Source organism: Ailuropoda melanoleuca, chromosome 4 (assembly GCF_002007445.2).
Source record: "Ailuropoda melanoleuca isolate Jingjing chromosome 4, ASM200744v2, whole genome shotgun sequence".
Lineage (NCBI taxonomy): Eukaryota > Metazoa > Chordata > Mammalia > Carnivora > Ursidae > Ailuropoda > Ailuropoda melanoleuca.
Genome location: NC_048221.1, coordinates 67504450 through 67531150, shown reverse-complemented (window position 1 = coordinate 67531150; position 26701 = coordinate 67504450). Strand labels below are relative to the sequence as shown.

The following is a 26701-nucleotide window of genomic DNA, read 5'->3' as shown; positions in this document are numbered from 1 at the left end:
CCCTCACGCTCTGTACCTGAGGGGGGCTCGTCCTCCACCTCCCCGGCGCCTTCGCTCCGCTTCCGTCCCGCGCGCCCCGAGTTCCCGTGCGCACGCGTACCTGGCTCGACCCTCCCCCTCGCTGGGACTACAAGCCGTGCGTGCGCACCCACGCAGGTAGCGACGCGTCCGTCCACCTGTCCGCCTTACAGCGCGCGTAGTAGAGGCCTCTTCCTGGTCCATCCGCGCCGCGCAGGCGTACGCCCACGCAGCGCTTAGACGTCCCACCGGAGCGTCCCGTCTCCTAGTAACCAGCCGCTGTCCCCCTTCTTCACCACTTAATTCTTATTCCCGGCCTGCGGCTGCCGCACCTGAATAGAATACGCATGCGCAGGGCTGGATCTCCTGCCGCCTTCTCTCAGCTCTAGAACACCTGCTGCTTCGCTCTTGCAGCTTTGTGGCATTTTTTTCCTAGGATACGGTACCGTTTTGGACCTACTTTCAGTGAACTTGTTACGCCCCAGAGCTGCTTTTGGGCACTGGGCGGTTGCTGAGCTCTACCTGCCGTAGCCAGGAGCTGGTTTTCAGGGAGTATCGCAGGTCGGGTTCTGCTGCTGCATCCTCTCGGAAGAGAGCAGTTCTGTTCGGGTAAGCGCCTGCAGCCTGGGGAGCCAGCGGACCCACGACCCAGTCAACTCTGCATGATTCAGTCATGGCTGAATCGTGAAGTGGCAGGACTAGCAATGAAAAGGCGCTGATTCCTGACTGGTATTCCTTCTTCACATGCCAGTTCTTCTCCAAGACCCCTTTCCAGAAAAACAGAAGTGGAAAGGGTATACAATCTCACTTGATATTTAATACTGTATCTAGTGTTTCCCTGTTTAATACCATTTACATTTGTCTTCTCCCGAGTAGGAGCCTTCAGTCTTGGACTACTCCTTTAATTTAACCCCGTGTAATATTTTTGGCCATCCAACTATGTTAAAATTAACCACATTACCTTAAAGTGAAGATATTAGCTTTTTAGTGAAAAAGAATGAGGACTGCATTACTCTGCCAAATTTTAGGAGCCCGGCTTGAAAAGAAATACCGTTTTTAAACATTTCTTAATATTAAATATACTGTCTTAAAGAACCCAAGGGCTTCTGAATTCTAAGGGCTTTCTCTGCTTGTCTTTTCCTACAGGTGAAATAGGTAACTAGATTTTTATAGCTGTTCTCTGATGATCTTGATAGAGTTTGCGCCTCTGTATTTCGAAAGTAATTTCATATTTGAAGAGACTAACAATTCCTGTTTTTGCCAGGTGAGTACTCCTCCCCCCAATATATTATTGGCAGTTATAAACACATGTTAGAACAAATTTCTTCATACAAGTACATTTAATTATAAGTGCCATATGTTTTCCCCATCTCTGCTGTGATTTCACCATTGTTTGTGCCATTACATCTAGTTTGTAGCATTTATTTTGAGCTATCATATACTTTGTAAGTATAGCTAGACTAAAGAATTAACTTGAGTGTTCTTGTTGTTTTAAACAAAAAGTCAGAGGTCCCAAGAGGTACCTTTCCTCTGAAATATAATGATGCCTAATTGATAAAAAAAAAAAGTTAAAAAGAAACATGAACTGGAGTGCCTGCCTGGCTCAGTTGATAGAGTGCACGACTCTTGCTTTTGGGGTCGTGAATTCAAGCCCTGCATTGGATGTAGAGCTTACTTAAAAATACTTAAAAATGGGGGTGCCTGGGTAGTTCAGTTGGTTAAATGTCTGCCTTTAGCTCAGATCATGATCTCAGGGTCCTGGGCCAGTGTGGGGCTCCCTGCTCAGAGCCTGCCTCTCCACCCCCCTCCCAGCCCTTCCCCCCACTTCATCCTCTCTCTCTCTCTCTCTCTCTCTCACACACACTCTCTCTCAAATAAATAAAGTCTTTTTAAAAATTTTTTTAATTAAAAAAAAAAAAACCATGAAGCATGAACTCTCAAAGACCATCCTAAAAAGTTATTTTAGGAAAAAAATGTGTAATCTTATTACCTCTTCAGATACTAAGATCATAATGAATAAAAGGTTCTCATTATCTAGCATTATGGAAAAGAAAGGGAAAAATGTAGGAACCTCAAAACTCTCAGAGCTGAAGACTTGGGAGGAAAGAGGGGATTACTAATATGGAAGGTAGGAAATACTTCCCTTAGGGGAAAAATAAGAAAAGCTTAAGCATTTATGTGCACCACCTAGATGTTACTGAAGATTCTTCGGAAAGACTGTAGGAAAAAGGACATTTTAAGGCCAAACCAGAGCAGGAAGATTTTCGTTTCTTTTCCTATTAACGACTTTGTCCCCCAACTCAAGAAAGTGAAACTTTTCTTCCCTCTATGGAAATCCAAAGAGTGGTTAAGTGCTCCATCCTGCCCCAACTAATCCTTTTATAGAACCTGTGCTCTCCCGCTGTGACAGACACTCGCGTCTAATTCTAAGGTTTGTGTTTTCTGTTCCCTTAGTTTCCCCCATCATTTCACAAGCTTCACCATGAAAGCCTCTATTTGGGGGTGCCTGGGTGGCTCAGTTGGTTAAGTTTCTGTCTTCTGCTCAGGGCATGATCCTGAACTCCTGGGATCAAGCCCCGGGTCAGGCTCCCTGCTCAGCAGACAGCCTGCTTCTTCCTCTGCACCTCACCCAACTTGTGCGTGCGCGCGCTCTCTCTCATTCTCTCTCTCTCTCTCACGCGCGCGCGTGTGCGCCGGCGCTCTCTCTAATAATAAAATTTAAAAAAAAAAAGAAAGAAAACCTTTATTTTGTCTTTTTTTCCTTATAACTCCTTGGTTCCCTAAGAAAAAAACTGGGGACTTCAATTGTACATATGTTAAGTTGCTTGATGTTGTTTCACAGCTAACTGCTGCTCTGTTCATTCTAATACATCTTATGATATACCTTCAAGTTCACTCTTCTTTCCTTTGACGGTGTTAACCCCATCCACAGTATTTTTTATGTCAGACTTTTTTTTCCATCTCTGGAAGTTTAATTCTTTTTAATATCTTCCATTTCTAACCTCATCATGCTCATGCTTTGCTCTACCTTCTTGAAAATACAGAATATATTTAAAATAGCTGTTATTAAAATCCTTGTGTACTAATTCTATCACCTGTGTCATTTCTGGGTTTGTTTCTATTAACTAATTTTTTTTTCTCCTGCTTATGGGTCGTATTTTTCTGCTTGTTTTCATGCCTGGTTACTTTTTTTGGCTTCCGGACATTGTAGATTTTACATTGTTGGGTGCTGGAAGTCTTTGTTTTCGTTTTTCTTTAAATATATTTAAGCTGTGTTCTGAAATGTAGTAATGTTACTTGGAAAGTTGTATCCTTTAGAGCTGCTCTATTGAAAATAGTAACCACTAGCTACATGTGGTATTTTGAATTCATATTAATAACATTAGATAAAACTTAAATTATTAATATTAAATAAGATTATATAATATTAAATATTTATGTATAATATTGAGAATATATAATATTAAATATATTTATAAAATGAGATAAAACTTAAAATTTCATTTGCACTATGTACATTTCAAATTCCAAAGCCACATGTGGCTAGTGGCTAGTATAGTGGACAATAGATAGAGAATATTTAAATCACTGAGGAAAGTTCTGTTGGACAGCGATGCTTTAGGAGCTTGCTTTTAAGATTTGTTGGGTCCAAAAGACTCTTTAGGGCCAATCTGGCCCCTTTCTGAGGCCAGTACCTTTTTGAGGACTCTGTTCAATGCCTCCTGTGTTAGGAGTTCTTAACACTCAGGCTGGTGGGAACTCCATTCTTGGCCCTGTGGAAGCTCTGCGAACTATTCGGCCTTCTCCTTTTTGATGGTTTTTTCTCAGGCCCCAGTAGTTTCCTTACACGTATGTTTCCTGATTAGTACCCAGCCAAAGAATTGTGGGGAATCCTCTGCTGATCTCTGGAGCTCTTCCTTTCATTGCACCTCTCTCCACAAGTTCTAGTGACCTTGGCTTCTACAGACTCTGAACTCCTGTCTTCCCAACTCATTGAAATAACTAGACATACTTTGGGTTCCCCCTCCTTGTGCAGAAGCCTGAAATTTCCAGGCAGTGAGCACTCATAGGGTTCACCTCGTTTATTTCCTTTCTCTCAGGGATTACTCTTCAGCACTGCCTTTTGTGCACTATCTAAAAACCATGTGTTTAGCCTGTTTTATAACAGTGGTTTGCAATTTAAAAATTACTTCAGACTGAGGGAACTGTAAGTGCATGAGCCCTAAAGCAGAAGAGGGATTGGCATAGCATATACTTAGGAACAGCAATGAGGTAATGGGGCAGAATGAGTGAGAGATAGGAGTTGGAGAGAACAGAATATTAGCTGGTGTATTAGTCTCCTATTGCTGCTGTAACAATTTACGACAAACTTGGTGGCTTTAAGCAACACAAATATATTATCTTACAGTTCTGGAGGTTAGGAGTCCAAAGTGGGTCTCACTAGAGTAAAATCAAGATGTCAGCTGGGCTGTAGTCCTTCTGGGGACTCGGGGAGAATCCATTTTCTTACCTTTCCAGCTTCTGCTTTGTTCGGCTCATGGTATCCTTTTATCTTCAAAGCCCTCAATGGCCAGTTAGGTCCTTCGCATATTACATCGTTCTATCAGTGACAGTCCCACCTCTCTTTCACTTATGAAGACCCCTGTGATTTCATTGATAACCAGTGATGAGTCCAGGATAATCTCTCCACATCAAGGTCAGTTGACCAGCAACCTTAATTCCATCTGCAACCTTAATTTCCCCTTGCCATGTGACATATTCACAGGTTCTGGGAATTAGGATGTGGACATCTTTGAGAACCATTATTCTGCCTACCACAGCTGGAGACTGAATATGTAGAGAATTTGGCTTTCACTCTGACATGGAAAGTACCTAGAGCAGAGTGGTGAGCAGAAGATCGATGAGATCTGGCTTATGTTTTAAAAGGCTCATTCCAGATACAGTTTGAAGAACATAACAATGGGAAGGGTTGGGCAAGAATAGAAACAGAAACAGGATTCATTGAAGGATTGGATGTGGAATATGAAATAGGAGCTAAAAATTACTCTACCAGCAATGCACAAGGTTTCCCATCATCCTGTATTCTCCTTAATTCTCCATGTTATTATCCACCTTTCTAGTGTGCCATTCTAATGGTAGTAAACTTGAATTTCTCTGACTCCAGTTAGTTTGAACATCTCTTTATGTACTCATTATATATTAGGGATTCTCCAATCTGTGAATTATGTCTTTCTATCCTTTGCCCATTTTTCTCTCGGAGTTCCTATTTTCTTGTTGATTTGTAGTTATTCTTCTTATATTCTAGCTGTAAATCCCTTGTCTGCTTTATATAGCACATCTTCCACTCTCCATCATTTTAACTTTGTTTATAGTTTTTTTATTGAATAGAAGTTCTTAATTGTGAGTAATCAGGTCCATCTGTTTTCCTACTGTTTAAGCCTTTTAGTTTTTTTTTGTTGTTGTTGTTTTTAAAGATTTTATTTATTTATTTAACAGAGACAGCCAGCGAGAGAGGGAACACAAGCAGGGGGAGTGGGAGAGGAAGAAGCAGGCTCCTAGGAAGAAGCCTGATGTGGGGCTCAATCCCAGAATGCTGGGATCACGCCCTGAGCCAGAGGCAGACGCTTAATGACTGCGCCACCCAGGCGCCCCTAAGCCTTTTAGTTTTTATTCAAGAAATCTTTCTCCACCCAAGGTGACAAATATATTGTCCTACATTTTTTTTTTTTAAGATTTTATTTATTTATTTGACAGAGATAGAGACAGCCAGCGAGAGGGGGGACACAAGCAGGGGAGTGGGAGAGGAAGAAGCAGGCTCACAGCAGAGGAGCCTGATGTGGCTCGATCCCATAACGCCGGGATCACGCCCTGAGCTGAAGGCAGACGCTTAACCGCTGTGCCACCCAGGCGCCCCTGTCCTACATTTTTTAAATTGCATTTATAGTTCTGTGATTCACATTTATGTCTTTACTGCATTTGGAGTCCACTTTTATTTGTATATAAAATAGGGATCCTGCTTTATTGTCTTCCCCATCATGAGCCGGTATTCACAGTACTATCCTACTAAACTTAGTCTGTTCTATCCCCTTTGTTGTAAGGTGCCACTCTTACCATATGTGAAGTTCCGGCACATAACTAGGTCCAGATTGGAACTCTGTCATGTTCTATTGGTCCTTTATTTGTTCCTGCACCTGTACTAAACTTACACTTCTTTTTTTACTTTGATTTTGTAGCATATCTTAATGATAAGGCAAGTTTCCTGTTGTGTATGTCCAAATTTATTTGGTTTCTAATGGAATTTTTTCTTCCTTATGCATTCAAGATTTCTTCTTGAATGGCAATCTGAATGCCAGCCCAAAGAGGCCCCAAATACACTTGTTCTCCCTTCATGTCCTCAAGATTCCAGACAAGTTAAGGTGAGACTCAAAGGGCTAAATCTACCCTATTGTATTTGGTTCCTCCTCAATCCCTCTATTAAACTGAAATTTAATGTGCTAGTTGAGAATTCTGTATGTTACCATTGTTTTACCATTGTTGATTTCAAATGCGATATGTTGTTTTACAGAGTTTTGTTACTATTATTGACCCTTCAACAATGCAGGGGTTGGGGGCACCAAACCCCTGCCCATGTAGTCCAAAATCTACATATATCTATCAACTCCCCAAAAACTGAACTAATAGCCCACTGCTGACTGGAAGCCTTACCAATAATATAAAAAATTAATATATTTTGTATGTCATATGTATTATATACTGTATTCTTACGATAAGTAAGCTAGAGAGAAGAAAAGGTTATTAAGAAAATCATAAGAGGAAATACATTTACATTACTATGTATATTTATTGAAAAAAATTGGTTATAAGTGGATGCATGTGATTCAAACCTGTGTTGATCAAGGGTCAATTATATATTACTTTTAGCTTTTTTCAACTTTATCGTTTGAAAAAGTTTTAAACATACAGAAACTTAACAAGAATAATACACTGAACAATGTTTTATCCTTTCCTACCTAGATTCAACAACTGTTAACATTTTGCACATTTTACTTTCTCTTTATATCTATCTATTGCTAGATAATTTGAAAGCAAGTTGTAGATATGATCCTTTACCCCTATTTCAACAATCTCCTAAGAACCTAAGTTGTAGATATGATCCTTTACCCCTATTTCAACAATCTCCTAAGAACAAGGACATTCAGTAATATAATCACAGTACAGTTACCACACTCAGGGCATTTCACATTAATGCAATATTATTATCTAATAAACCATCCATATTCAAATTTTCCAATTGTCTAAGAAATGGCCCTTATACTACATTTCTCCCCTACCTCCCCAAATAAGGATCATTCATTGCATTTGGAAATCATGTCTCTTTAGCCTCCTTTAGTCTGGATCAGTTCTTCAGTTTCTCTTTGTCTTTCATACGTTGACATTTTTGAGTAGAGGCTAATTTGTTTTATATAATATCTCTCAATTTGGGTTTATCTGATTGCTTCCTCATGATTAGATTCAAGTTATACATTTTTAACAGAAAGACTTTCTTTTTAAGTAATCAAAGAGGACAGACCAAAAAATAGAATAAATTCAATTTTATTAATTTGAAGATAGTATTAGATATATATTTGATGAGAAAAAAATTCACCTTCAGTTTCCAAATCTAAGAAATGGGCATACCTACATTTTAGAATATCATCAGAGAGAGCTTTTAAAAATTTAGCTACATTGTATTTGAATCCTAAAAAGCCATTTCCTAACTGTTACATTAACAACTTTTGAGTAACTAGTGTGTTTAGGATACTGCAACAGGCCCAGGACTCTGTTCTGTTATAAACACTGATCATCAATCGCATACATGGATAACAAAGTTTCAGGATGGTATCTTTAGAGATCTTCTGTCAATAAATGATTAGAGCTTGATGGGAATGAAATTCTAAATTCATAAAAGATACCACAGTGCCTAAATACTAAAGAAATAATAATTTCAAAAAAAGTGGTTAAGTGCTCTCATTCTCAAGTTGGAGTCTGTTCCAGATCTCACGTTACTGCTGAAGCATCTTCAGTACATCACTGTTCTCTAACAAGCACTGGGCTTTCAGAAGTCCTCACTGTCTTCCTTGTGCCAGGAAGCTGGTCCCTTCTGCCATCCTGGTCAATTCTGCTTATCAAGTTCCTGCCCATCTTTCAAAGCCCAACCCTGACCTATGCTCCCCTCCTTTTAGAATCTTTCCAAGCCCTCCCTCCATGTTGGACACTCATATCTCTTGACAGATTGGGCATCTGTACTAAGAGGTACTATATCTTTATTGGACTTTTTCTTTTCTTTTTTTTTCTTTGTACTGTGGTAAAATATACATACAATTTACCATCTTAGCCATTTTTAAGTGTACAGTTCAGTGTATTAAGTACATTCATTGTGGTGTAAAATCCCTTTAAGGGTGGTTTCCTCTTAGGGCGGGAGGGCCCCTTGTCCCTGCTCCCTTGTTCCAGCTATCCTTCATCATTCCCCCCTCTGAAGAGATAACCCTAACTGCTATTAGGGAAGAACAGCGACGACCGACCATAGCTACTTCCTGCTGGTCAGGGGCATTGGATGGGGCAGCAGTCAGGGTTCCTCTTGTCCCAGTCTATCACGGGGTCCCCTGTAGATGTCTGGTTTGACCTGTATGTGAGGCTCCATCTGAACCACCATTTGGAGTTTGATGACCTTTATTCTGGAAGATATAAAGCAGGTTAGGGCATTTAGGAGGCAAGACGCAAAGCACAATGCAAGACCGAGGACAGCCAGGGGTCGGCGAGACATAGGGGATGTTCTAGTGAACTCCCCACATACTGTGAGGAGAGGGTGGGCAAAAGGAATGCAGTAAGGATTATGATTTTGATGGGATATAGGGAAAGTAACATTTAAGAAGACTTATCTGTGTCTTGTCGCTTCAAGACTAATTTGAGGTCTTCTCTGGGTTCACAGAGGTTTTTCAGTTCCTTGTTGTTAGGCCCCACTGGGGACCAGGGTTGACTATGAAATGGTGGATCCAGGCTTCAAATTTAGGCACTTTGACTACTATTGGAGTGGCTAAAATCACTGTATGCAGGCCTTCCCAGACATGCTCTAATAAGCACTTGATAAATATCCCACTTGCTTTTGAGCTGGTCCCTGTGCCTGTGTTAGAACACCCAAGGCCATTCCCTTTAAAGCTGGGACACTGAGCAAGGTCTTCTTGAGATTTTTTAAAGCTTTTTCTGACTCTGGATTCCACATTAATAGATGGGTACTGGCTGTCTGGGTGTCCAGTTTTATAGTTTTAAATCTTACATTTAGGTCTTTGATACATTTTGAGTTAATTTTTGCATATGGTGTTGGGTAAAGATCAACTTCATTCTTTTTCAGGTGGGTATGCAGTTTCCCCAGCACCTTTTGTTGAAAAAACTGTCCTTTTCTCCATCAAATGATTTAAGCATCTTTGTCAAAAATCATTTGATCATATATCTGAGGGTTTATTTCTGGGCTCTCTATTCTGTTACATTGGTCTATATATTTGCTTTTTAGCCAGTACCACACTCTTTTGATTACTGTAGCCTTCTATTAAGCTTTGAAATCAGGAAGTGTGAGCACTCCAGCTTTGTTAATTCTTTTTCAAGATTATTTTGATTATTTGTGATTCCGTATGAATTTTTGGATGGATTTTTCTATTTCTGCAAAAAGTGTCACTGGGATATTCATAGGGATTGCACTGAATGTGTAGATCATTTTGAGTAATATGGACATCTTAAAATATTAGGTCTTCTAATCCAAGAACATGGGAAATGTTTTATTTATGTCTTGTTTAATTTCTTTCAGTGGTGTTTTGTAGTTTTCATCATACAAGTATTTCACCTTGGTTAATTCCTAAGTATTTTATTGTTTTATTTATGCTACTGTAGATGGATTTGTTTTCTTAATTTCCTTTGCAGATTATGCATTGTTGGGGAACAGAAATGCAACTTAAAAAAATGTTTTTATTTAAATTCAATTTAATTACCATATATATATTATTAGTTTCAGTGGTAGAATTTAGTGATTCATTAGTTGCATATAATACCCAGTGCTTATTATATCAAGTGCCCTCCTTAATGCCTATCACCTAATTACCCCATTCCCCCAACCACCTCCCCTCCAGCAAACCTCAGTTTCTTTCCGAGATAAGAGTCTCGTTTGGTTTGCCTCCCTATTTTTATATTATATTATTTTTCCTTCCCTTCCCCTATGTTCATCTATTTTGTTTCTTAAATTCCACATATGTGTGAAATCATATGGTATTTGTCTTTCTCTGGCTGACTTATTTCACTTAGCATAATACCCTCTAGTTCCGTCCACATTGTTGCAAATGGCAAGATTTCATTTTTTGATGGCTGAGTAATATATAGAGATAGATATCTATATCTGTATATATATATATCTATCTATATCTGTGTGTATATATATATACACACACACACACACACACACACCCCTAGACACACACACCACATTTTCTTTATCCATTCATCTGTTGATGGACATCTGGGCTTTTTCCATATTTTGGCTATTGTAGACATTGCTACAAACATTGGAGTGCAGGTGCCCTTTCAAATCACCATGTTTGTATCCTTTGGATAAATATGTAGTAGTGCAGTTCTTGGTCATAGGGTAGCTCTATTTTTAACTTTTTGAGGAACCTCTATACTGTTTTCCAGAGTGGCAGCACCAGCATGCATTCCCACCAACAGTGTAAGAGGGTTCCCCTTTCTTCGCATCCTTCCCAACATCTGTTGTTTCCTGAGTTGTTCATTTTAGACATTCTGACAGGTGTGAGGTGGTATCTCATTGTGGTTTTGATTTGTATTTCCCTGATGCTGAGTGATATTGTGCATTTTTTCACATGTCTGTTAGCCATTTGTATGTCTTCTTTGGAGAAATGTCTGTTCATGTCTTCTGCCCATTCCTTGACTGTATTTTTTGGGTTTTGCGTGTTGAGTTTGATAAATTTGCTATAGATTTTGGGTACTAGCCCTTTATCTGATATGTCATTTGGAAATATCTTCTCCCATTCTATAGGTTGCCTTTTAGTTTTGTTGATTGCTTCCTTTGTTGTGCAAAAGCTTTTTATCCTGATGAAGTCCCAGTAGTTCATTTTTGCTTTTGTTTCCCTTGCCTCTGGAGACCTGTCTAGCAAGAAGTTGCTGTGGCCGAGGTCAAAGAGGTAGCTGCCTGTGTTCTCTAGGATTTAATGGATTCCTTTCTCACATTTAGGTCTTTCATCCCTTTTGAATTTATTTTTGTGTATGGTGTAAGAAGGTAGTCCAATTTCATTCTGCATGTGGCCGTCCAATTTTTCCAACACCATCTGTTGAAAAGTCTGTCATTTTTCCATTGGATATTCTTTCCTACTTTGTCGAAAATTACTTGACTGTAGAGTTGAGGGTCCATTTCTGGGTTCTTTATTCTGTTCCATTAACCTATGTGTCTGCTTTTGTGCCAGTATCTACTGTCTTGATGATTACAGCTTTGTAATACAGGTTAAAGTTCAGAACTGTGATGCCTCCAGCTTTGGTTTTCTCTTTCTTGTCTTTCTTTTCTTCTTTCTTTCTTTCTTTCTTTCTTTCTTTCTTTCTTTCTTTCAGATTTATTTATTTACTTGAGAGAGACAGAGTGCACAGAGGGAAGGGGAGAGAAAGAATCCTTAAGCGGACTCCCCACGAGTGTGGAGCCCAATGCAGGGCGTGATCCTAGGACCCTGAGATCATGACCTGAGCCGAAATCAAGAGTCAGATGCTTAGCTGAGCCACCCAGGCACCCCACTGTTCTTTTTCAACATTACTTTGGCTATTTGGGGTCTTTTCTGGTTACATACAAATTTTAGAATTGTTTGTTCCAGCTCTGTGAAAAATGCTGGTGGTATTTTGATAGTAATTGCATTGAATGTGTAGATTGCTTTGGGTAGCATAGACATTTTTAACAATATTTGTTCTTCCGATCCATGAGCATGAAATGTTTTTCCATTTCTTTGTATCTTCCTCAATATCTTTCATGAGTATTCTATAGTTTTCAAAGTATAGATCTTTTAACTCTTTGGTTAAGTTTATTTTGAGGTATCTTGTGATTTTTGGTGCAGTTGTGAACAGGATCAATTCCCTGATTTCTCTTTCTGCTGCTTTATTTTTAGTATAGAAATGCAACAGATTTCTGTGCGTTGATTTTATATCCTACAACTTTGCTGAATTCCTGTATCAGTTCTAGCAATTTTTTGGTGGAATCTTTTGGGTTTTCCACAAAAAGTATCATGACATTTGTGAAGAGTGAATGTTTGACTTCTTTGCCAATTTGGATGCATTTTATTTCTTTTTGTTGTCTGTTTGCTGAGGCTAGGACTTCCAGTACTATGCTGAACAACAATGGTGAGAGTGGCTATCCCTGTCATGTTCCTAACCTTAGGGGAAAAGCTCTGTTTTTCCCCGTTGAGGATGATTTTGCTGTGGGTTTTTCATAGATGGCTTTTATGATACTGAGGTATGTTCCCTCTATCCCTACACAGTGGAGAGTTTTTATCAATAAAACATGCTGTATTTTGTCAAATGCTTTTTCTGCATCTATAGAGAAGACCATACAGTTCTTATCCTTTCTTTTATTAATGTGCTCTTTAATCACATTGATTGATTTGCAGATGTTGAACCACCCCTGCAGCTCAGGAATAAATCCCACTTGGTCATGCTAATAACCCTTTTAATGTACTGTTGGATCCTATTAGCTGGTATCTTGGTAAAAATTTTTGTATCCATGTTCATCAGGGACATTGGCCTGTAATTCTCCTTTTTAGCGGGGTCTTTGTCTGGTTTTGGGATCAAGGTAATGCTAGCCTCATAGAGTTTGGAAGCTTTCCTTCCATTTCTATTTTTTGAAACAGCTTCAGAAGAATAGGTGTTAATTCTTCCTTAAATGTTTGGTAGAATTACCCTGGGAAGCCATCCAGCTCAGGACTCTTGTTCGTTGGGAGATTTTTGATTACTGACTCAACTTCTTTGTTGATTATGGGTCTGTTCAGGTTTTCTATTTCTTCCTGTTTTAGTTTTGGTAGTTTGTATGTTTCTAGGAATTTATCCATTTCTTCCAGATTGCCTAATTTATTGGTATATAATTGTTCCTACTATTCTCTTATAATTGTTTACATTTCTTCAGTGTTGGTTGTGATCTCTCCTCTTTCATTCATGATTTTATTTATTTGAGTCCTTTCTTTTTTCTTTTTGATAAGTCTGGGTAGGGATTTATCAATCTTGTTAATTCTTTCAAAGAATCAGCTCCTGGTTTTGTTAATCTGTTCTAGTTCTTTGATTTCTATATCTTTGATTTCTGCTCTCCCTTCTCCTGCTGGATGTAGGGTTTATTTGCTGATTTTTTCCCAGCTCCTTTAGGTGTAAGGTTAGTTTGTGTATTTGAGTCTTTTCTGCTTCTTGAGGAAGTCCTGTATTGCTATATAGTTCCCTCGTAGGACCACCTTTGCTGCATCTCAAAGGTTTTGAACTGTCGTGTCTTCATTTTCATTTGCTTCCATGTATTTTTAAAAATTCTTCTTTCATTTTCTGGTTGACCCATTCACTGTTTAGCAGGATGTTCTTTAACCTCCATGGATTTGTGGTCCTTCCAAATTTCTTCTTGTGGTTGACTTCAAGTTTCATAGCTTTGTGGTCTGATAATATGCATGCTATGATCTCAGTCTTTTGGTACTAGTTGAGACCTGATTTGTGACCCAGTATGTGATCTGTTCTGGAGAATGTTCCATGTGCACTTGAGAAGAATGTGTATTCTGCTGCTTTAGGATGAAATGCTCCAGATATATCTGTGAAGTCCATCTGGTCCAGTGTGTCATTCAAAGCCCTAGTTTCCTTGTTGATTATCTGCTTAGATTATCTGTCCATTGTATTCAGTAGGGTGTTAAAGTCCCCTACTATTATTGTATTATTACCAATGAGTTTCTTTAATTTTGTCATTAATTGATTTACACATTTGGCTGCTCCCTAGTTAGAGGCTTAAATATTTACAACTGTTACGTCTTCTTGTTGGTTGGACCCTTTTATTATGATATAGTGTCCCTCTTCATCTCTTATTACAGTCTTTGGTTTAAAATCTAGTTTGTCTGAAATAAGGATGGCTACTCTAGCTTTCTTTTGATGTCCATTAACATGATAAATGGTTCTCCACCCCCTCACTTTCCATCTGGAGGTGTCTTTGGAACTAAAATGAGTCTCCTGTAAACAGCACATCCATGCATCTTGTTTTTTTACCCATTCTGAGACCTTATGTCTTTTGATAGGAGCATTTAGTCCATTTATATTCAGAGTAATTACTGAAAGGTATGAATTTAGTGCCGTTGTCTTACGTGTGAAGTCACTGTTCCTGTAGATTATGTCTTTTCCTTGTTGGTCTTTGTTACTTTTGGGCGCTCTCTCTGCTCAAAGGGTCCTCTTTAATATTTCTTGTAGAGCTGGTTTAGTGTTCACAAATTCCTGTAGGGTTTTTTGTTGTTGTTGTTGTTTTGTTTTTTTGTGTTTTTGTTTTTTGTCTTGGTAACTTTGTCTTATCTTCTACTCCGAATGACAGCCTTGCTGGATAAAGTATTCTTGGCTGGAAATGCAACTGACTTTTGTGTGCTGACTGCATCCTGCAATTTTGCCGAATTCGTTTATTAGTTCCAGTAGTTTTTTCTTGTGGAATCTTTAGAGTTTTCTGCATATAAGATCATATCATCTGTGAACAAAGGTAATTTCACTTCTTCCTTTCCAATTTGTATGCCTTTTATTTCTTTTTGCTCTGGCTAGAACTTCCAGTACTATGTTGAATAGAAGTGGTGAAAATGGGCATTCTTGCCTTATTCCTGATCTTAAAGGAAAAGCTTTATCCACTGAGTATGATATTTGCTGTGAGTTTTTCATATATGGCATTTATTATCTTAAGGTATTTTCCTTCCTTTCCTGGTTTGTTGGTTTTATCATGAAAGTTTGTTGAATTTTTATCAGATTTTTTTTGCCTCAATTGAAATGATTGTAACTCTTTTCCTTCATTCTGTAATGTGATATATTGATCAATTTTCATATATTGAACCTTTCTTGCATTCTAGGAATAAACCCATTTGGTCTGAGTGTATAATCCTTTTAATACTTTGCTGAATTCAGTTTGTTAGTATTTTGTTGAGGATTTTTATACTGATGTGCATTGGGAATATTAGTCTACAGGTTTGTTTGTTTTCTTGTAGTGTCTTGGCCTGGCTTTTGTATCAAGGTAATGCTGGCCTCACAGAATGAGTTAAGAAGTATTCCCTCCTCTTCAATTTTTGGAAAAGTTTGAAAAATATTGATATTAACTCTTTAAATGTCGGTAGAATTCACCAGTGATGCCATCTGGTCCTGGGCTTTTCTTTGTCAAGAGTTTTTTGATTACTGATTCAATCTCCTTACTAGTCATTGGTCGATTCAGATTCTCTTTTTTTTTTTTTTAAAGATTTTATTTATTTATTCGACAGAGACAGAGACAGCCAGCGAGAGAGGGAACACAAGCAGGGGGAGTGGGAGAGGAAGAAGCAGGCTCCCAGCAGAGGAGCCTGATGTGGGGCTCGATCCCATAATGCCGGGATCACGCTCTGAGCCGAAGGCAGACACCCAACCGCTGTGCCACCCAGGCGCCCCTCTATTCAGATTTTGTGTTTCTTCATGACAGTCTTGGTAGGTTTTGTGTTTCTGGAATTTGTCCATTTCTGCTAGAATACCAATTTGTTGGCATACAACTTTTCAGAGCACTCTCTTATAAATCCTTTTTTATTTCTGTAGCATCAGTAGTAATGCCCCACTTTCATTTCTGATTTTAATAATTTGATTCTTCTCTTTTTTTTTCTTAGTCCATCTAGCTAAAGTTTCGTCAATTTTGTTGATCTTTTTAAGAACCACTTTTGGTTTCATTGTTTTTTCTGTTATTTTTCTATTTTATTCATCTCTGCTCTAATCTTTATTTTTTCCTTCCTTCTGCTAACTATGAGTACAGTTTGTTCTTCTTTTTCTAGTTCCTTAAGTTACAAAGTTAGATTGATGATTTGAGATCTGTCTTGTTTTGTTAATGTGTTTACAGCTATAAATTTCACCCTTAGCACTGATTTAGCTGCATCCCATAAGTTTTGAATGCTCTAACTTTGTTCAAATTCATCTCTATAAGTATTTTCTAATTTCCCTTGTGATTTCTTTGGCCCATTGGTTGTTAAAGAGTGTGTTAATTTGCATAGATTTGTGAATTTTCCTGTTTTACTTCTGTTATTGATTTCTACCTTCATTCTGCTGTGGTCAGATAAGATATCTTGTATGATATCTATCTTTTAAAATCAGTTGAGACTGGGGGTGCCTGGATAGCTCAGCTGGATAAGCAGCGAGCTCTTGATTTCAGCTCAGGTCATGGTCTCAAGGTCCTGGGATCAAGCCCCACATCAGGCTCCCACACTCAGTGGGAAGTCTGCTTGAGGATTCTTTCACTCCCTTTTCCGCAGCACTTTTGCTCTCTCTCTGTCTCTCTCTAAAAAACTAAATTTTTAAAATAAATAAGTAAAATAAAATAAACTGAGACTTAATTTGTGGCCTAACTTACAGTCTATCCTGGAAAATGTCCCATGTGCACTGGAGAATGTGTATGCTGTTGTTGAATAGAGTGTTCTGTAAATGTTTGTTAAATCTAGTTGGTTTAATTTGTTAAGTCTTCTCTTTCCTTACCTAACTTCTGTCTAGTTGTTCTATCCATTATTGAGAGTGGAGTATTGAAGTCTCCAACTATTATTAAAGAAATGTCTATTTCTCCCTTCAATTCTGTATTTGCTTTGTATATTTTGATGGTGTGTTAGCAGGTGGGTAAATGTTTACAATTGTTTGGGCATCTTTATTTTGGGCAGAACATCTAGTAGAATGGCCTTCGGTAATTATTTCTTTAAGCCATTAATAATTTATGAAAAGTTTTTGATAGGAAAAATGATATAAAGGACTAAGTAGAAGAGTTCTATTATTTTCTGAAATGTGATAAAGCATAAAATCTGGTAAATTCCTTTTTAAAAAGACTTGCAGAGAATCTGTAGAACCTGCAAATTCTCCCACAAAGAAAATGTGAACACAGAGATGGAAGGCAATTTTTTTTTATATTTTTAGCATCACCATCATGATGTTTCATGAAAAGAAGCATTGCCATGAGATTAGTTGAAATTCCCACTGTATTCACTTGTTATTATTTCTTTTCCAAGCAATCAAGTTGAAGAAACATTTCCACTACTTAAAGAGGTACCTGCAAACTGTATTTATTCAACCATCCTAATGGGATTTTCCCTTAGTAAATCTGCCACTCAGGTATCTGCTATGCATATGGATTCAAAAGTGGATGATCATTTGATGCAAGGGACTAAGAAAACCAAGTTGGAACCAGTGACTCAATTATTTCAAAACACCAAGAAAATAAGATTAGAAGACACAAACCAAGAACACTTTACAAGAAGTAAAGAGACTTGCTCAGGAACTCTTTCAGAGAAAACCTTGGGTTCTGTGGTATATGTTAAAGAAAGTGATGGAATAGAAATGACAGATGTGGAATGAAGTTATTTGTACATACTGCCAAAGAAACCAGAATTTGCTTTTGACTAAGTGAGCATGTTGAATGAGAACTTAACCTTATTAGGAAAACCTAACAAAATGAAGGAAGACAATTGCTTGTTTTTCACTATTTATGAATCACATTAGACTGCACTTTCTTGATACATATTAAAAAAAGTTAATGTTTTAGGGAAAAAAATTTTTTCTAAAATTCAAAGCAAAATTCTCTGGTATTACATTCTGTTCTTGTCAAAAATCAGAATTTTTGAATAACAGTATTTAAATGGTACCAAAATATTTTAATTATAATGTATTTCTTTAACAAGTGATCAAAAAACAGTGCCCAAACAATTTGACATCTGTATTTCACACTACTTGTGGTGTACTGATTTTGTAAGATTTCTAGTTAGGGATTTTGCTTTAGGGTACTTTATCTTGCTGCATTTTTGCATTTCTGTTCTGTAAAAGATCACTTCAGGTAAACTCTGCAAAAGACCAGTAAATTACATACCTTGAGAAGCATTTCACATTTTATTTTATTTTTTTTTTATTTTTTTTTTTTTTAAAGATTTTATTTACTTATTCGACAGAGATAGAGACAGCCAGCGAAGAGAGGGAACACAAGCAGGGGGAGTGGGAGAGGAAGAAGCAGGCTCCCAGTGGAAGAGCCTGATGTGGGGCTCGATCCCATAACGCCGGGATCACGCCCTGAGCCGAAGGCAGACGCTTAACCGCTGTGCCACCCAGGCGCCCCAACATTTCACATTTTAAATCATCCTTTTAAAACTGTTTTCCCCCACATTGAATTCATTTCAAAATTACAAAATAGTTATTTCCAAGTGTAATAGTTTATCTTATAGATACTACCATTTTATACTACCAATATTTAATATAAGAAAACACCTAGTGTTAAAAAAATTGTTTTATATATATCAGTTTGCCATTCTTACTGAAATGTCTAGTAGTTCGAGACAGCAGTATTGTCCCAAGTATTGTGAGATGAAATTAAAACCATTTTGTGTCTGGACATATAGTGACCTGTAACTATATTATTTAGGTTTAGAACATTTTCCTGTACTTTAAGATTTATTGGCTATTTCTAATGCCCAATTGTGAGTAATCTCCATAATATTCATAAAAACAAAGATGAAAAGACATCTTCTTTTAGGGGAAGCAATATTTTATAAATCAGAAAAATACAAGTGTAATATGTTTGTAGGGAATATTGAGCTTAGAGCTAAATAAAATTGCTCAATGGGACATCAGCCAATAGGATGATGCTTTTTATCATTTATAGAACATAATTCTTTGGGAAAAGAAAAAACTCAAGTCTTTCATTTGTTCACCTAACCTGGCACTGTGCTTGTTGCTGGGGATATAGTAGTGAATAAAATAGCCACTGCCATCATAGTGTTTACTGTCTGTCTTCCAGGGAAGATAGAACATCAGACAGTAATTATATAAGATACAAATTATGATGTGCCATGAAGAAAAAGTAAAATGTTCAGAGGGACAGGACACATAACACATAAACTTGATTTTTAATTGTGGGAACTCGGAAGTTTTCTCTAAGGTCATGTTATTTATAGGTTTTGTAGTGACACAGTTGTCCAAGTAAGATGATGGTTAATGGTCAAGGTCTTGAGAAGAGGATAGAGTCCTGGTGAAGGTTAGCAGGACAGAATGATGGTTTGAAAGTGAGAAGTGAGGAAAAAGAAAGGAATTCTAGCTAAAAAGACTATGTATGGAGGTTCTCTGGGGAAAAGACTGAACTTAGGAGCATGGTTTTGGGACATAACCCAGTTTCCAAGGCAAGTAGACAGTTATATGTATGGAACTAAAAATACGAATTTTGAAGTTGTATACATAAATGGTATCGAAAGCCTTGGGAATGAATGAGATTGCTTAAGATAAATGTATAGTGTGAGCTAAAGTCCTAAGGAACTCAAACATTTAGAAGCTACTCAGCATGAGGGAGCTAGCAAAGGGAACTGAGGAGTTGGCAGTGAGATAGTAGAAAACTAAGACAAGATAATGTCAAGATTGCCCACAGTAGTTGTTACAGTGGAGGTAGTCAACTGAAAGGCCAGACAAGGATAGAAAGGTCCATTGAATCTAGCAATATGAAATGTTACTGTAACCTTAGCAAAAACCACTCTCTCTTTTTTTTTTTTTAACAGGGCCTTGGCTTAGTTACAGCTTTGTTTTTCATCTCCATGAGTGTCAAACAGAACATTTGATAGTCATGTTGGATGCTGAATTTGAGATGACCTCTCATTGTGCATGATGCCTCCTGCATTGCAGGATGTGAAATACAGTAGCACACGCCAGTCATTGAGACTATAAAAAATGCAAACATTAATTACCCTCACTGAGAACCATTGCTGCTAAGACAACAGAAAATTGGAATACCCAAATCCAATCTAAGCCATAGTTTTAGCAGCATACTCAAGAAGGGAAATCCACAAAGACTTCCTGGAAGAGGTGGGATGGAACAAGTTTAATAAGCACAACAACTTCACTTAGGTGTTTTGGGAGAATCCTACAAGTGGTATCTTAAAGTGACTACTTTTCAGAATTCTGTTGTTTCTAATAAGATAGTAAATTCCCCATATAAAACAGTGTAGTTCAGCAAAAATAAGGATTTTAGGAGACTTTAAATACAACATATCCATAAAATAAGGATTATACATGCATTATACCTATTATACATGCATTGGTATTGCATCTATTGGTGTTGTCATGGATGCTAACAATAAAAGCTTTCATTGATTGAGTTAGTGTGTGACTGTCTTAATTAGGACTCCCTAGAAGCTGCCTGAGACAGGGATTCAGGTGGACATGATATTTGAGAGTGTGTTCTTTAGGAAAAGCATGTAAGGGAGTGAAGGAAGCAAGATAGGGAAACAGGAGTCAGCTAAGGATGAGAGCTCAGATAAATTCTTGGCCTGATCCACAGGGTGCTTTAGAAGGACCAGATAGCACAGTTTGTCCCATTACTCACTTTGAGGCAAAGGGTAAGATTATTGTACCGCCTGCCAGTCTGGCCTTGGTTGCCACCACAAAGCCAAAGAGGGAGGCTGGAGGAGCAGGGAAGTAGCATGAATCACTCAGGTGTCTCTGGTCACAACAGCTCCTACACCCACAGCAGCTGAAGAATAGATGCATGGATTAAGGGTAAAGGGACATGTGGGGGGGCGATAACAGTCTTTATTACAGTGTCAGACACCTAACATATATTATTTTCCTTTTACTTTTAAACAACGTCAAATTTACAGAAAAGTTGCTAGTACAAGGCCTTTCCCTCTCCCCACAACCGTTAGAGAATAAGTAGCTGACTTCATTCTTCATCAGCCCTGAATACTTTAATGATTTAAAGAATTTTATTTATTCTTTATTTCTATTTTTAACGGAAATATAATTGACATATGACATTGTATTAGTTTTAGGTGTACAACATAACGATTTTATGTATGTGTACAATGCAAAACAACACAATAAGTTAACATCCATCACCACACAGTTACAATTTTTTTTCTGTGATGAGAACTTTTAAGATCTCTCAGCACCTTTTAAATATAAGACAATATTGTTAAGTATAGACACCATGCTGCACATTAGATCCCCAGGACTTATTTATCTTCTAACTGGAAGTTTATACCTTTGACCACCTTGACCCCCACCCCTTGAAAAAGCACACTTGTTGGAATGGGGACAGAAGAAATGTTGGAGTAGGCTGATTACGAATGGGAAGTAAGGAAGCAGATACTGGATGTGTAGCAAGTCCTTGAAGCTCTGCTCTAAAGGGAAGTAGGCAGGATGAAAGGTGGAAAAAAGGAGTGAGGTCACTGGAGGGTTATGATGAGTCAGAGTTCACGTCTGAGTGTCAATGGAAGAAGGTACGGGGGGGGGGGGGGGGGAGAAGATGAAGTAGGAAAGGGGTTAAAAATAACCAAAGGACAAAAGTCTCAGAGTAGGAAGGAGGGAGTGCGATTCTTGAAAACCACCTCAGTAGAAAATAGGAGGGAAAAACTACCATCTCGAATTTCAGAAAAATGAAATTTAGGAAGACAGAATATAAACAAAGGGACACAGTTTTGTGTGGCTATTTTTAATAACTAGGAAAATTCTTACTGGGGCTCACTGTACACAATTCATTCCATCTGCATAATACAAGAAAGGAACTCAGAGTGACTTCAATCAAAAGGGTATTGGTAAATGAGGAGCCACTGTGTCTTTATTGTTGCTTTTTATGGAGGCCTGCTCAGTGTCACCAAATTGTGAACACTGGATGCTTCTTATTCCAAGATGCAAGCCTTGGTAGTTTCTATTCGCAGAGAAAGATTCATTTCTGAGCAAGACTGAAAAAGATGGCTACAAATTATTTGGGCTCCTCTCATCAGGAGGTGGAGTCCACCGCTCCACCCTTTCTCTCTGGCCTGACTTTGCTTGTTGCTTTGGCCAATAGAATGTGGCTGCAGGGCCTCTTCCAAGGCTAGACCTGAACTGAGGTGCCCCAGCAGCCACTAAGCAGGAACCATCAAGGGTGTGAACAGGACCAGCCTGGACCTTCCAGCTCAGCCAACCCTGGTTGAATAAAGCCCAGGTGAAACCATATAAATGTTAGAAATAAATCGTCTTAAGCTGCTGATATTTGAGGCCGTTTGTTATGCGGCAATAGTTAACTGAAACTTTGGCTTGCTGGAGGAATTGCCCCCATCTGGCTGAGAAAGTATCTTCTTGGCAACCACAGATGGGTAACATTCATTAGCCTAAGGGTGTGTGTTTTCTGACCCAGTCCTTCCTACCAGTTCCCATCTCTACTGGGCAGAGCAGCGTTTATTCCTTTAAATGCAATTTGTCAAAACTGATTTTAGTTTCCTCAGCTTCCAAGTGGAGTTTTGTGCCCTTTGGACTATGAGCAGATACGTGAAGACCTGGCGGAACGCGTCAAGTTCAGTAGGTGTTTGCTGGTGCTCTGGCCGCCCCGGCTTCCCGGGGCCCTCCCGCTAGCCTCGATCCGCGAGTGCCCCCGCCCCCCGCGTGCCACAGCCGCCTCTCCTACCTTCGCCCCGGGCGACCCTAAGCTCTGCGCAGTCATGCGGGGACCTCCATGTGAACGGGGGGCGCTATGACTTTTCATACGACCATTGGAACGTGCCCTGCGTCCCCGCTTCTATATGCTCTGGCTTGGCGCCGGCTGGGCCTCTCCGCAGGCCGCCTCCTCTGGAACCCCCCGGGCAGAACCAGTCCGAGCGCGCGCCCGCCCGCCGCGAAGAGCGAGGCCGGAGGGGCACCGCCCACCTCCCCGGCCCGGGCGCGGCCCCGCCTCCTCTCGGCGTTTCCGGCTGGCCGCGCACGCAGCCGGCAGGCCGTAGGGTCACACGCGTCCTTCTCCTGAACGAGCCAGCACGCGGCCCTAGGTGACCGGAAGCAGCAGGTGAGCGACGCTGGAAGTGGGGCTCTGGGGGCGCTGGGGCGGGCGGCCCTTTGGGGGCGGGCGGCAGGTGGCAGGCGGGGACCTGGGACCCTGAAGCCGGGCCCCGCGCGCGCACCGCCCCGGGCCGCTGCTGCTGGTGCTGTACGCGCCGTGGTTTTCGCTCAGCACTTGGGAGGACGTAACTCCTCGGTTAGGTACGGCCCATCCCCAACATAGGAGGGTAAAAAGCTAAAACGTGTTGGGTGCCAGCTCTGTGTGTTCCCACAGGGAGCCAAGAAGGCGACATAAAACAAGCGCATGACCGTCGTGAGACTCTGGGTAAGTTACATACTGTCATAGATGTGGCAGAATAACTTAATAAAGTGTTTTGAAGGAGCTGGGCCTACCTAGGACGATAGATAGGATTGTTATTTTTTGCTTTCTTTTCAGTGTTGAAGCAGCATGTTTGGCATTGCAAAGTGGTGGTAGCAAAGTGTCCCCCTAGAACATGGATTGTTCTCTGGGGAAAAACTATAAAATCAGTCATTACAAGGTGAGAGTAGTCACATGCAGAATTGATTTAAAGAAGCAGCATTTCACCAGGCCTTCGAGGCTGGACGATATCCTGACAATTAAAGAAAGACTGTCATTCAGCCGGAGGTCTGATCTGTCACTAAAGAACTGAATAAAAGAGAAATGCATCTGTTCCAGATGAATCCAAGCCTCCTCTAGGAGAGAGAGGTATCCTGGCTTTACCAGGATCTTTCCAGGGCCCAGAAGTAGAGAAGGTGATTTCTTCGAGGCTCATCCCATCAGACACTCAAGTCCTGTAACTCTGTCCTTTTGTTCAGGTTCTGTCTTCACCGAGCAAACTTAAGTTGGCTTACCAGTAGTCCTACACAGAGTTTTTGGACAGGCTGATCTGAACATCCAGTTGATAACCTTCAGTTCTCTTTGTAAATTAATAAATTGGCACTTGGGTTTTTTCCAACATCCTTTTGTTTCCTCATTCTTTGTGCGATTCTTTCTCTCCTTCAGGGTTTAGTTGAAATGTTACATCCTCATGGGGCCTTTTTGTTTATGTGTTCAGATGTGTAGAACAGTTTTTAGCACATAGTAGGTTCTCAGCCTAACGCATTGCTCAAATGTCACCTTTTTAATGAAGCCTAGCCTGACAACCCTATTTAGTATCACAGAGTAGTTCCTCTCACAGTTAATTTCTAATTCCCTCTTTCCCAGCTCTGCTTTTTCATGTAGTCCTTATTATCATCCTTACTTATTTGGTTCACAATATAGGCACAATCCTAAGTGCCTGGAATAATGCCTGTCATGTAGTAGATGCAAGATTTGTTGAATTAATACCTTTGCTATATTTCATTCACACTGCATACACAATGCCTGGATGAATAGAGATATTTATATTTTGTGCACTAATAATATATAAATTGGAACAATTCGGGAACCCTAACAAGTTGCATTTTTTACCAAAGTCAATATCTTTCACTATTGTTAATTTATCAAAATAAATGGCACTTTAATGTGTCTTGGTTGGGGATCTTTGCACACTTTCCTATTTAAGCTCCTGTTGGGAATATCTGTCATATGACAGGAATGGTATGAGAAGAATAGAGATGGGAAGGTAGGAACTCTGTGTAGCAGTTAACATTATAGAGCATTTCAGTTTGCCAGGCATGAGTGCTTTATGCATGTTAACTCTTTAATTCTCTCAACCATTTTGTGAGGTAGGAACATTTTATAAATGAGACAGTTGAAGCAGCCAGAGGTTAAACTACTTGCCTTAGGTTATTCAGTTAGCAAGTGGCAGAGCCAGGATTAATAGTTAAGCTCTGTAAGTGACTATAGTTAAAAATACTGTATTGCATATTTGAAAGTTGCTAAGAAAGTAGATCTTAAAAATTCTCATCACATGGAAGAAAATTGTAACTGTAAGGTGATGGATGTTAATTAAACTTACTGTGATAATCATTTTTCAGTATATTCATATATCAAATCATTATATTGTATACTTTAATACAATATTATGAATCAGTTATGTCTCAGTAAAATGAGGGGGAAAAAATCATAAGATCTTAATCAATTTGCATCCTGCCACATTCTGCATATGCAGACAAGAGTCAGATCCCTAAACTTAGGGAGGGATATACCACAAGGTCTTTGAAAATCTGCAAATCCATAGACATCGTTCAGCATATCAAGGAACAGGAACCCCTGTTCCTTACTGTTTCTCTCTTGGATCACAATGGAAGAGTTTCCTGTTTGTTCTCAAGGCTGCCTCCTTCCCTACCTGCATTGGATCCCAGCACTACCACTTTGTCAGAGACCTCCCTTCACTGGTGTTGCCCTCCCTCCCTTCCCAACTCCCAGCAGAATATGAATGTGCTCAGTTCTCTTGCATTGATGTCTGCTACCCTAGTCCAGGTGCTCATTGTCTCTAGCTTAGACGATTGCATGAGTCTATTAACCAGTCTCCCTGCTCCTAGTCTGTCTTTTCTTAAATCCATGCTGAACACTGTCCGCAGAGGCAGTTCTGTATAATGGCTGACTTAACGCTTGTCTGCTTAAAACACTTAAATAGATCCCAGCTGCTTTTAGAGAAAGTCCAAATGTTTTAGAATTACAATGAATTTGTCTCCTCCCCTTCTCTATTCCCTTCCTATCTCGTGCATAGTCAGCACTCCATAAATATTTGTCCAGTGAAGGAAGGAGTATATCAAAGTCAGTCAGTCAGTCAGTCAGAACCAAGAATAGAGTTTAAACAAAGAAATTAGTTGGGCTGCAGAGGCTTCCTAGGACGGTGTAGCCATAGGTTTCAGTGGAGCTAGAAGACCAATAGTGTAACTCCATCCCTGAGGAGGGAGTATCCAAAACACGCCTTACTATTAGATGACCCTGTCTTTGTGTATGCCTGGCTTTACTTCCATCAATTTGGTAAACACCATCATATTTTGAGACTCAATTTATGTATCCATTAAACCTCTCCTGACATTTCTAGACAGAGAAAATATAAATTGGCTTAACTTTTTTGTAGTGTATGTAATTTATCAGAATGTATCAAGAGTGATGAAAATATGAAGACTCTTATTTGTGCTTGTAGGACATTAGTAACTACAAAAGATTTTGGCCTGGCTTTGGACTTTAATAACCCATTTTATCCTAGTTCTTTAACCTGGAGAAAAATTATGAGCATCCTAAGAAATAGAATTGGAATAGAATGGTTTCTTTACAAACATAACTAGTCAGAATACTTGATTACTGTAGCTAGTATTTTCAGCCTGTTGCCATCAGCAGTGCTAACAAAAATAACATGTAAAGTGTGCAAACATAATGAAATTGTTCATAGCCTTTCCATATAGCCCCGCTACTCTAATGGCCTCTGCCCCTAACCTCAGGCGGTCTATCCTAAATAAATATTGATCTAAATAAAAGAATTATACTGCTAGTAAATCAAGTCTCAAAGTAAATAGGAATTTTTTAAAACTATTTTAAGGACATAAAGCTTTCCACAGAGATATTCATGAATATGTCATTGATAACACTGAAAAACTAAAACAATCTAAAATTACAAACTAAGAGACTGATTTTGTAGTAAACTGTGGTATATCTGATAATGGAATATTACACATT

At 39.2% G+C, this 26701-nt stretch overlaps 3 protein-coding genes across 15 annotated transcripts in view; 2 read left to right on the top strand and 1 right to left on the bottom strand.

Annotated features, from left to right (window-relative positions):
• Window positions 1–227, bottom strand: part of TSGA10 (testis specific 10) — a 142931-nt gene extending 142704 nt beyond the window's left edge. Inside the window, exon 1 of one of the 5 annotated variants that reach the window (XM_034659003.1) lies at window positions 101–227. The gene's annotated coding sequence lies outside the window, so the exon portion shown is untranslated. Of the gene's footprint in view, window positions 1–16 lie in introns of all 5 variants that reach the window. The other 4 variants (XM_034659002.1, XM_034659005.1, XM_019800428.2 and 1 more) reach the window with 4 other exon arrangements.
• Window positions 34–20532, top strand: C4H2orf15 (chromosome 4 C2orf15 homolog). 9 transcript variants are annotated; one of them, XR_004624833.1, is made up of 5 exons: window positions 424–627; window positions 1165–1282; window positions 6341–6434; window positions 17295–17331; window positions 19818–20532. XR_004624833.1 is itself a non-coding variant. In XM_034659009.1 (4 exons), the coding sequence occupies exon 4, from the start codon at window positions 17365–17367 to the stop codon at window positions 17638–17640; it is 276 nt and encodes a 91-aa protein (XP_034514900.1). In that variant the 5' UTR covers window positions 138–156; window positions 1165–1282; window positions 6341–6434; window positions 17295–17364; the 3' UTR covers window positions 17641–18247. The 9 variants fall into 9 exon arrangements, 6 of the variants coding, with proteins under 6 accessions (XP_034514903.1, XP_034514900.1, XP_034514899.1 ...); XR_004624834.1 differs by lacking the exons at window positions 17295–17331; window positions 19818–20532 and adding exons at window positions 14630–14788; window positions 15549–15589; XM_034659009.1 differs by lacking the exons at window positions 424–627; window positions 19818–20532 and adding an exon at window positions 138–156 and having other exon boundaries at window positions 17295–18247.
• Window positions 20533–22904: 2372 nt separating this feature from the next.
• The window catches only part of MRPL30 (mitochondrial ribosomal protein L30), a 31866-nt gene continuing 28069 nt past the window's right edge, over window positions 22905–26701 (top strand). Inside the window, exons 1-2 of the mRNA XM_019800427.2 lie at window positions 22905–23077; window positions 23345–23395. The gene's annotated coding sequence lies outside the window, so the exon portion shown is untranslated. The remainder of the gene's footprint in view (window positions 23078–23344; window positions 23396–26701) is intronic.

Bases quoted from the DNA above. Each gene is read 5' to 3' on its own strand.
- C4H2orf15 (XM_034659010.1), top strand. From the start codon at position 17,365: ATGGGATTTTCCCTTAGTAAATCTGCCACTCAGGTATCTGCTATGCAT.